Raw genomic sequence first — 11710 nt, forward strand, 5'->3', positions numbered from 1 at the left:
AGCGTCGTGCCAAGGGATGAACTGCCGTCGCTAGAGCACAGGGATAGGTAAGGGAGGAAAATCTGACTAAGAGTAACATTTCCTTCTAAAAAGTAATTGTTTTAAGGATCTCAATAGAATTTAACATTAATGATATAGGCTGTCTTTTTCCTTATTGGGAATTGAAATGAAATTTATGGGATTCTTGTTTAATAAGGATCTCACTAAAACTTTAACATTAGTGACATTGGTTATTTTTTCTTGATTGAGAATTGAAATAAAATTAATGAGATTCTTGTCCTATAAGGACCTCACAAAAACTGTCAACATCAGTGACATTTGCCACTATTTTCTTTATTGAAAACTGAAATCAAATTTATGAGATTCTTGTTTTATAAAGATCTCACTAAAACTTCAACATTATTAGCATTTGCTATTTTCTGCTTATTTAGAACTGAAATTAATGAGATTCTTAGTCTGTAAAGATCTCACTAAAACTTCAACATCATTAGCATTGGCTATTTTTTCTTATTTAGAACTGAAATTTATGAGATTCTTGTTCTGTAAAGATCTCACTAAAACTTCAACATCATTAGCAATGGCTATTTTTCCTTATTTAGAACTGAAATTTATGAGATTCTTGTTCTGTAAAGATCTTACTAAAACTTCATCAAAACATTGGCTATTTTTTCCTTATTTAGAACTGAAATTTATGAGATTCCTGTTCGATATTATCCTTGCGGTTATGATGTCATTTAGTGAGAAAAAGTTATGTTTCTTGGTTTAAATGGCCCCTTTGCATTTCAAGGTTACCTTACGTTGATGCATTTATCCATGAAGTAATGAGAGTGTCTTCAGTCGCACCCTTGGGTGGTCCCCACGCAAATTATGCGGAAATGGAACTAGATGGTTACAGAATACCCAAGGTGAGTTCTCTTAAAATGTACGTTTTTGTTGGCTACAGAATACCCAATATATGATCTCTTAAAATGTACGTTTTTGTTGGCTACAGAATACCCAAGGTGAGTTCTCTTAAAATGTACGTTTTTGTTGGCTACAGAATACCCAAGGTATGATCTCTTAAAATGTACGTTTTTGTTGGCTACAGAATACCCAAGGTGAGTTCTCTTAAAATGTACGTTTTTGTTGGTTACAGAATACCCAAGGTATGATCTCTTAAAATGTACGTTTTTGTTGGCTACAGAATACCCAAGGTGAGTTCTCTTAAAATGTACGTTTTTGTTGGCTACAGAATACCCAAGGTAAGTTCTCTTGAAATGTACGTTTCTGTTGGTTACAGAATACCCAAGGTGAGTTCTCTTGAAATGTACGTTTCTGTTGGTTACAGAATACCCAAGGTGAGTTCTCTTGAAATGTACGTTTCTGTTGGTTACAGAATACCCAAGGTGAGTTCTCTTGAAATCTACGTTTCTGTTGGTTACAGAATACCCAAGGTGAGTTCTCTTGAAATGTACGTTTCTGTTGGTTACAGAATACCCAAGGTGAGTTCTCTTGAAATGTACGTTTCTGTTGGTTACAGAATACCCAAGGTGAGTTCTCTTGAAATGTACGTTTCTGTTGGTTACTGAACACCCAAGGTGAGTTCTCTTGAAATGTACGTTTCTGTTGGTTACAGAATACCCAAGGTGAGTTCTCTTGAAATGTACGTTTCTGTTGGTTACAGAATACCCAAGGTGAGCTCTCTTGAAATGTACGTTTCTGTTGGTTACAGAATACCCAAGGTGAGTTCTCTTGAAATGTACGTTTATGTTGGTTACTGAACACCCAAGGTGAGCTCTCTTGAAATGTACGTTTCTGTTGGTTACAGAATACCCAAGGTGAGTTCTCTTGAAATGTACGTTTCTGTTGGTTACAGAATACCCAAGGTGAGTTCTCTTAAAATCTACGTTTCTGTTGGTTACAAAATACCCAAGGTGAGTTCTCTTGAAATGTACGTTTCTGTTGGTTACATAATACCCAAGGTGAGTTCTCTTGAAATGTACGTGTCTGTTGGTTACAGAATACCCAAGGTCCGTTCTCTTAAAATCTACGTTTCTGTTGGTTACAGAATACCCAAGGTGAGTTCTCTTGAAATGTACGTTTCTGTTGGTTACAGAATACCCAAGGTGAGTTCTCTTGAAATGTACGTTTCTGTTGGTTACAGAATACCCAAGGTACGTTCTCTTAAAATCTACGTTTCTGTTGGTTACAAAATACCCAAGGTGAGTTCTCTTGAAATGTACGTTTCTGTTGGTTACAGAATACCCAAGGTACGTTCTCTTAAAATCTACGTTTCTGTTGGTTACAAAATACCCAAGGTGAGTTCGCTTAAAATCTACATTTCTGTTGGTTACAGAATACCCAAGGTGAGTTCTCTTGAAATGTACGTTTCTATTGGTTACAGAATACCCAAGGTGAGTTCTCTTGAAATGTACGTTTCTGTTGGTTACAGAATACCCAAGGTGAGTTCTCTTAAAATCTACGTTTCTATTGGTTACAGAATACCCAAGGTGAGTTCTCTTGAAATGTACGTTTCTGTTGGTTACAGAATACCCAAGGTACGTTCTCTTAAAATCTACGTTTCTGTTGGTTACAAAATACCCAAGGTGAGTTCGCTTAAAATCTACATTTCTGTTGGTTACAGAATACCCAAGGTGAGTTCACTTGAAATGTACGTTTCTATTGGTTACAGAATACCCAAGGTGAATTCTCTTGAAATGTACGTTTCTGTTGGTTACAGAATACCCAAGGTGAGTTCGCTTAAAATCTACGTTTCTGTTGGTTACAGAATACCCAAGGTGAGTTCTCTTGAAATGTACGTTTCTGTTGGTTACAGAATACCCAAGGTACGTTCTCTTAAAATCTACGTTTCTGTTGGTTACAGAATACCCAAGGTGAGTTCTCTTGAAATGTACGTTTCTGTTGGTTACAGAATACCCAAGGTACGTTCTCTTAAAATCTACGTTTCTGTTGGTTACAAAATACCCAAGGTGAGTTCTCTTGAAATGTACGTTTCTGTTGGTTACAGAATATCGAAGGTGAGTTCGCTTAAAATCTACATTTCTGTTGGTTACAGAATACCCAAGGTGAGTTCTCTTGAAATGTACGTTTCTATTGGTTACAGAATACCCAAGGTGAGTTCTCTTGAAATGTACGTTTCTGTTGGTTACAGAATACCCAAGGTGAGTTCTCTTGAAATGTACGTTTCTGTTGGTTACAGAATACCCAAGGTACGTTCTCCTAAAATCTACGTTTCTGTTGGTTACAAAATACCCAAGGTGAGTTCTCTTGAAATGTACGTTTCTGTTGGTTACAGAATACCGAAGGTGAGTTCGCTTAAAATCTACATTTCTGTTGGTTACAGAATACCCAAGGTGAGTTCTCTTGAAATGTACGTTTCTATTGGTTACAGAATACCCAAGGTGAGTTCTCTTGAAATGTACGTTTCTGTTGCTTACAGAATACCCAAGGTGAGTTCGCTTAAAATCTACGTTTCTGTTGGTTACAGAATACCCAAGGTGAGTTCTCTTGAAATGTACGTTTCTGTTGGTTACAGAATACCCAAGGTGAGTTCGCTTAAAATCTACGTTTCTGTTGGTTACAGAATACCCAAGGTACGTTCTCTTAAAATCTACGTTTTTGTTGGTTACAGAATACCCAAGGTACGTTCTCTTAAAATCTACGTTTCTGCTGGTTATAGAATACCCAAGATATTTTCTCTTAAAATCTACGTTTCAGAATCACCAATTAAGCAAGAAGAAACGAGCAGACGTGTGTAACAGGAAATGTTTGTTTTATGCTTTTACTATTTCATATATGTATATATATATGTGTACACACACACACACACACACACACACACACATATATATATATATATATATATATATTTCAAGTCACGCTCAGGAAGGGGGGGGAGTGTGGTACCCCGACAGGTACACTCGGAAACCATAGTACCGGTATCCCACAAATTGCCGTACCAGCGGGTTGTAGATATAAAGAGGGAGGGGTTGGGAAGGATTAAATCTATGTATGTGTATGTGTATACGTGTGTGTATATCTATTTAAATAATTAGATGTTATAGTTTGAATAATAAATCCCCTCAGCTTATCACACTATGATTAGGTTAAGTTCGATCCCTAGCGCACAATGTCACCTCAATATGAATAAATTCTTTTTCTTCCAGGGTTCCGTACTTATAGGTAATCTGGAAGCCTGCCACAAAGACCCACGGTACTGGGAGAAGCCGAACGAGTTCTACCCAGAGCATTTCCTGGATGAGAACGGGAAGTTCTACGTGAGGAAAGAAGGTTTCATGCCATTTGGCACGGGTCGTCGGCTGTGCATCGGAGAAGCTTTGGCTCGCATGGAGCTCTTCTACTTCATCACGGCCCTGATACAGAATTTCACTTTCAGTCCACCGGACGGTGAGAAATTGTCCGAAGAGAAGAGTACGGCCGAGAGGATATTTGCCTTTCCGTCTTCTTTTAAGATGATGATTGCTGAGAGGACATAGTTTTGTTTAATACGTTTCTGTCTAATGTTAATTTTAAATGATCGTCAGTAGAAACAATGTTTTCCATCTTTTAAGATGTTAATTGCTGAAAGAACTTAGTTTTGTTTAATACGTTTCTGTTAATGTTAATTTTAAATGATCATAAGTAGAAACAATGTTTTCCATCTTCTTTTAGGATGTTGATTGCCTGGAACATTTTTGTCTAATGTTAATTTTAAATGATCGTAAGTAGAAACAATGTTTTCCATCTTTTAAGATGTTCATTGCCTACAGTATTTTTGTCAAATGTTAACTTTAAATGATCGTCAGTATAAAACTGTTTTCCATATTTCAAGCGGTTGATTGCCTACAATATTTATGTCTAAATGTTAACTTTAAATGATCGTCAGTAAAAATAATGTTTTCCATCTTTTATGATGTTGATTGCCTACAGTATTTTTGTCGAATGTTAACTTTAAATGATCGTCAGTATAAAAATGTTTTCCATATTTTAAGCGGTTGATTGCCTACAATATTTATGTCTAAATGTTAACTTTAAATGATCGTCAGTAAAAATAATGTTTTCCATCTTTTATGATGTTGATTGCCTACAGTATTTTTGCCGAATGTTAACTTTAAATGATCGTCAGTATAAAAATGTTTTCCATATCTTAAACGGTTGATTGCCTTCAATATTTATGTCTAATGTTAACTTAAAAAATATCGTCACTATAAAAATGTCTTCCATATTTTAAGAGGTTGATTGCCTACAGTATTTTAGTCTAATGTAAATTTTAAATGATCGTCGGTATAAAAATGTTTTCCGTCTCCTTTTAAGATGTTGATTACCTACAGTATTTTTGTCTAATTTTATCTTTAAATGATTGTCAATACAAAAATGTTTTCCATCTTCTTTTAAAATGTTGATTGCCTACAATATTTTTGTTTAGTGATAACTTTAAATGATAGTCAGTATAAAAATGTTTTCTATCTCCTTTTAAAATGTTGATTGCCTACAATTTTTTTGTTTAGTGAAATGATAGTCAGTATGAAAATGTTTTCTATCTCCTTTTAAAATGTTGATTGCCTACAGTATTTTTCTCTAATGTTAACTTTAAATGATCATCAGTAGAAAAATGCTTCCATGAAGGCACAAAACGTTTGTGCAATATACAATGAAAACATCAGTAATTATTATAAAAATGGAGTTTTTATGATAAAACAAAGTTTTATGAATACTTACCTGGCAGTTATATATACATAGCTAATTATCTCTATTTCGGCAGAATTTTTCTAAAACTAGGCAACCGCCTTGTGGTGGTTGGGTGGTAACACCCGTTAAAGGGTGGTAGGAGGAATCATTCCCGTTTTCTGTTCTTCAGTTCATCTATGCCCGACCTGTCTCCTGAGGGGAGGTGGGTGGGCCTTCGAATGTATATATAACTGCCAGGTAAGTATTCATAAAACTTTGTTTTATCATAAAAACTCCATTTTTACGAATAGAACTTACCTGGCAGTTATATATACATAGCTGATTAACACACTTGGAGGAGGGTGATAGACAGTAACATCGTTGGGGAAACAACCAAAAAAGTTGTAGGATAAATAAACACCTTGATTCCTTACCTGCTAAGGTAGCTGACTTCAAAGGTTCCTGCCTCTTGAGTCGCTTTCCCTTAGGAGTGTCAGCCAGGATGTGACCTGCAGTGCTGAAAACACTCAATCGAGTCTGTCAACGGGGTGAGACCAACAATCTGACTAGACTTCAGGACTACCTATTGCCCAAAATAAAAAACCGCAACTTTACCAAACCAACCACCTAACATTTGCAAAGTAGATAAAAATGATCTAACTAGACTGAGGTGACTGTACACAAGTCGAAGTCCTCAGACAACCAATAAAAAATACACCAACCTATGCACAAGTAAACAAAACTAAGGTTGAGGGGAGGTAGTAACTCCTTTGCCTAATACAGAAGCCGTAGCTACGTATGGTCCCAAGGTATAACATTTCTCATAATCCACCCTCACCTCTCTGAGGTAATGAGAGGCGAACACAGAGTTGCTCCTCCAGAATGTCGCATCCATAATTTGACGGAGCGACATGTTCTTGCGGTAAGCAAGCGAGGTCGCAATGGCCCTCACTTCGTGGGCTTGCACTTTTAAAAGTCCGAAGTGTTCCTCCTCACACAAGAGATGCGCTTCTCTTATCACTTCCCTCAGGAAAAAGGATAAAGCGTTCTTGGAAAGGGGCTTTTGAGGATCTTTCACAGAACACCACAGGGAGCTAGAAGAGCCTCTCACACTTTTTGTGCGAGACAAGTAGGTCTTGAGGGCTCGTACTGGACAGAGCAGCCTCTCTTGCTCTTGACCCACTAGGTTGGTCAAGTTAGGAACCTCAAAGGTCCTCGGCCAGGGCTTAGAAGGGTTCTCGTTCTTAGCGAGAAAGTCTAATCTCAAGGCACAAACTGCCCCATTCAGATTGAAGCCTACCTGTTTTTCAATTGCATGGACTTCACTAACTCTTTTAGCTGTTGCTAAGGCCAAAAGAAAGAGGGTCTTCTTGGTAACCTCCCTAAGGGGAGCCTGTGAGATGGGCTCAAATCTCTTGGTGCACAGAAATTTAAGAACTACATCAAGGTTCCAAGAAGGGGGCTTTAACTGGGTCTGCTTGGTCGTCTCAAAAGACTTCAAGAGGTCATGTAAGTCCTTGTCGCGAGACAAGTCCAAGCCTCTATGCCGACAGACGGAAGAGAGCATACTTTTGTACCCTTTGATAGTGGACACAGCTAGTTTAGCGTCCTGTCTGAGGTACAACAAGAAATCCGCAATCTGGCTCACAGAGGTAGTGGATGAGGAAATCTTGTGCTTCCTACACCAAGCCCTAAAAGTCTCCCACTTGGACTGGTAGACCCTCTGCGAAGAGACCCTCCTCGCTCTGGCGATAGCTTTCGCAGCTTGCGCTGAAAAGCCTCTCGATCTGACGAGCTTCTCGATAGTCTGAAGGCAGTCAGATTGAGAGCGAGGGGGTTTTGATGATATCTCTCGAAGTGGGGTTGTCTGAGCAGATTTGGACTTGCAGGGAGGCTTCTTGGAAAGTCCATCAACAAGTCCACCACCTCCGTGAACCATTCCCTCATCGGCTAGAACGGAGCTATCAGGATCATCCGTCCCGAATCGAGGAGGGCGAATTTCCTGACTACCAGATTGATGATCTTGAACGGGGGAAAAGCATAAGTGTCCATCCCCGTCCAATCCATCAAAAAGGCGTCTACTGCTATTGCCTCTCTGTCCGGAACTAGGGAGCAATAGATGGGGATCCTCTTGGATAAATTGGAGGCGAAAAGATCGATGAGGGGTCTCCCCCACAGCCTCCAGAGACTCTGACAGACCTGTTGGTTGAGGGTCCATTCTGTGGGAAGGACCTGCCCTTTCCTGCTGAGCATGTCCGCCCTCACATTCTTCTGTCCCTGAACAAACCTCGTCAGCAGGCTTATCCTGTTCTCCTTCGCCCAAAGAAGGAGCTCTCTTGCTGTCTCGAAGAGAGACAGAGAGTGAGTCCCTCCTTGCTTCCTGATGTAAGCAAGAGCTGTGGTGTTGTCTGAGTTGACCTCCACAATCTTCCCAGACACCAAGTCCTTGAAGGCCTTTAGCCCCAGAAAAATGGCCATCAGCTCCTTGTTGTTGATGTGCCATCCCAGCTGAATTCCTTCCCAATAGCCTGAGACCTCCTTGCTTTCTAGTGTTGCCCCCCAGCCTGACTCTGATGCGTCTGAAAACAACACTAGGTCTGGGTTCTTCTTGTGTAAGGAGATCCCTTCCCCTAACAAGGTTGGGTCCAGCCACCACTTCAGAAGAGTCTTGACTTCTATTGGAATGGGGAAGGAAAAGGAGTCTTCCTGCATCTTTCTGTTCCATGTCTTCGAAAGAAAGTGCTGAAGAGGCCTTAGGTGGAGTCTCCCCAGAGAGACAAACAGTTCGAGGGAGGACAGAGTCCCCAGCAAACTCATCCACTCCTTCGCTGTGCATCTCTTCTTGTCCAGGAAAGTTCTGACTTTTACGAGACACTTGGCCTGTCTTTCCTGAGAGGGAGAAGCCCGAAAAAGAACTGAATTCAGAACTATCCCCAAATAGAGAATAGTCTGATTCGGTCTGATCTGAGACTTCTCCCTGTTGATGACCAGGCCTAGATCCTGAGCCATCATAAAAGTCTTCCGTAAATCCTCCAGACATTTCTCCCTCGATCGTGAACGAATCAGCCAATCGTCCAGATAGAAGGATATCCTTATCCCTTCCTGATGCAGCCAACCTGACACATTCGCCATTACCCTGGTGAAGACTTGAGGAGCCGTGCTGAGACCGAAGCAAAGAGCTCTGAATTGGAAGCACTTGCCCTCCATTACAAACCTCAGGTACTTCCTCGAAGTCGGATGGATGGGGACATGGAAATATGCGTCCTGCAAGTCGAGGGACACCATCCAGTCCCCTGGACGTACTGACGCCAGCACCGACTGAGTCGTCTCCATGGAGAACTTTGTCTTCTCCACAAATACGTTGAGCGCGCTGACATCCAGGACGGGTCTCCATCCGCCCGAGTTCTTGGGGACCAGAAACAGGCGATTGTAAAAGCCTGGGGAGACTAGATCCCGAACCGGTTCTATCGCCCCCTTGTCTAGCATTTGGTTGACAAGGTCTACTAGAGCCTTCTGTTTCCCAGGATCTGAGTACCGGGCTACTAAGGCCAGCGGAGCATCTGCGAGAGGAGGTTTTTTCAGAAAGGGGATCTTGTATCCTTCCTTGATGACTGAGAGGGACCAGGTGTCCGCCCCTCTCCTCTTCCAGGACTGCCAAAAACCTGACAGTCTTGCGCCTACCGTCTGGAGGAGACGAACTTCATTTCCTGGAGCGAGGTCTGAAAGAACCCCTGGTAGATCTTGGTCCTGAATCTTGCCTTCTCCCTCTAAAATCTGATCTTGAAGTAGTCCTGCCCCGAAAGGGCTGCTGGAATCTCCTTTCCTCCCGTTTCAAAGAAGAAGGAGGGGCTGCAAAGGGCTTACGAGCAGAACGAGACAAAAGGTCTTGGGTGGCTTTTTGGGCCAGAGAACGCGTAATGTCATTAACCAGAGACTCGGGAAAAAGATGTTGAGAGAGGGGGGCGTAAAGAAGCTCAGACTTTTGAGCATTGGTAACAGACCTAGAAGCAAAAGAGCAAAGCAGAGCTCTCTTCTTTAGGACCCCAGCTGAGAACAGAGCAGCCAACTCATTCGCCCCATCTCTGAGGGCCTTATCCATACAGGACATAATGCTCGTAAGGTCCCTAGATCCATCCATCTGTTCAGTTTTCCTTGCGAGAGTCCCAAGCGACCAGTCTAGGAAACTAAAAACCTCAAAGGCTCTAAAAATACCTTTGACGAGATGATCCAGCTCCGACATTGACCACATGACCTTGGCTGAGTTGAGAGCATGCCTTCTAGCAGAGTCCACTAAACCAGAGAAGTCACCCTTGGAGGAGGAAGGCACTCCCAGACCCAAAGGTTCTCCAGTTGCATACCACATACCCGCTCTTGAAGCAAGACGAGCTGGTGGAAACGAGAAGGAAGTCTTAACTGTTTGTCTCCGCTCCATCATCCAGTCATCAATCTTCGTGAGAGCCTTCTTTGCGGAGATAGACAGCTTCATCTTGATGAAGGCCGACTGTTTCTTGGCCTTCTTTCTGTTAAATTGGGACTGAGGAGATTGAGGGGCAGCAGGTTGGAATTCCTCTCCAAAAAGTTCAAGAAGGGAGCGAGAGAGAACTTTGTAATCTCCCACAGCATCGGCAGGATTATCATCGTCATCAGAAACATCCTCGAGGGCCTGATCCACATCTGCAATATCCTTCGAAAGAGAAGAATCCTTAGAACCCGACAAGGGCAAATCAAAGGCATCATCCTGCAAAAGACGGGTTGCATCCTGGAGTCCCGCGCTAGAAGAATCCTTGGAACGAGAGGCAGTATCGTCCCGAAGAGGCAGGGTGGTATCGCCCTGGGACCGAGAACGAGAGGCAGAGTCGTTCTGTCGTCGAGAGCGAGAGGCGGTATCGTCATGGCGGCGAGAATGAGAGGCGGTATCGTCGTGGCGGCGAGAATGAGAGGCGGTATCGTCGTGGCGTCGTGAACGAGAGGCGGTATCGTCGTGGCGTCGAGAACTAGGGTCGGTATCGTCGTGGCGTCGTGAACGAGAGGAGGTATCGTCGTGGCGAAGCGAACGAGAGGAGGTATCGTCGTGGCGAAGCGAACGAGAGGAGGTATCGTCGTGTCGAAGCGAACGGGAGGCGGTATCGTCTTGGTATCGAGAACGAGAAGCAGCTTCGTTCGATAAGGTATCGTCCCGGTATCGAGAACGAGAAAACGTATCGCCCTGGTATCGCGAAGAAGTATCGCCTGGAGCAAGCACACATTCCTCATCCTGGCGTAGAGAGGGAGAAGTTCTCTTTAAAGAAGAACTCCGTTCTCTCTTAGAAGCAGACTTCTTAATCGGCAACGAGTCGTCTTTACGTCTGTCAGACTGGGCGTGAGGGCGGCTAAAGGCTTGTACTAAAGTCAAAAGTTGTTCCTGCATGACAGACATAAAGGATTTAGCAACATCAGCTGGGTCTTGCGGATCCGAAGGGGGGGGGCTGACGAATAACACTCGTATCTTCGGCAGCAGGCTTCGTCCTTTTCACAGGCACGGAGTCGAAATCATCCTCCGACGGACAAGGTTCATAACTGCTAGAACCGGGAGAGAAAGAACGAGACCGTTCGTCGCGTTTCCATCTCCTCTTAGTAGGTCTTGAAGCTTCATACTTCCATTTACGTCTGGACGAATTCGGAGAAGAAAACAACACATCCGACTCGTCTTTCCCGTGACGGTCAAGAGCAGCCTGGGAATAGACAACAGGACTGTCTGAGGCGACGGCTGACCGAGGGTACGTACCTCTCACCCCCTTTCGGTCATCGACGTACCTTCTCCCTTGGTCCTGGGAGCTTGGTAGAGGTCTAGGCCTAGGGGTATGACAGATTCGGTCGGTCGCCACCTCCACTGCACTAACACAAGCACTTTCACTTTCCTTACCTTTAAAGGCCTCCAGCTGTTCTTTAATGGCCTTCAACTCGGCCGCCAGGCTAGCGTACCGAGGGTCATCCGTAGATACGGGACCTGTAGGAGGTGCAGGAGTTACTACCTCAAGGGAAGGATCAACTTCCAAAGAGGAAT

General features: G+C 42.7%; 1 protein-coding gene across 1 annotated transcript in view; it reads left to right on the forward strand.

The window, feature by feature from the left end:
* LOC137632670 (cytochrome P450 2L1-like) overlaps nt 1-4784 on the forward strand; it is a 21737-nt gene extending 16953 nt beyond the window's left edge. The window contains exons 8-10 of the mRNA XM_068364751.1: nt 1-47; nt 788-905; nt 4167-4784. The exon at nt 1-47 is cut by the window's left edge and continues 134 nt beyond it. Coding sequence (XP_068220852.1) covers nt 1-47; nt 788-905; nt 4167-4496 — 495 coding nt within the window. The 3' untranslated portion in view covers nt 4497-4784. The remainder of the gene's footprint in view (nt 48-787; nt 906-4166) is intronic.
* Nucleotides 4785-11710: the final 6926 nt, after the last annotated feature.

This window comes from Palaemon carinicauda, chromosome 41 (genome assembly GCF_036898095.1).
Source record: "Palaemon carinicauda isolate YSFRI2023 chromosome 41, ASM3689809v2, whole genome shotgun sequence".
Lineage (NCBI taxonomy): Eukaryota > Metazoa > Arthropoda > Malacostraca > Decapoda > Palaemonidae > Palaemon > Palaemon carinicauda.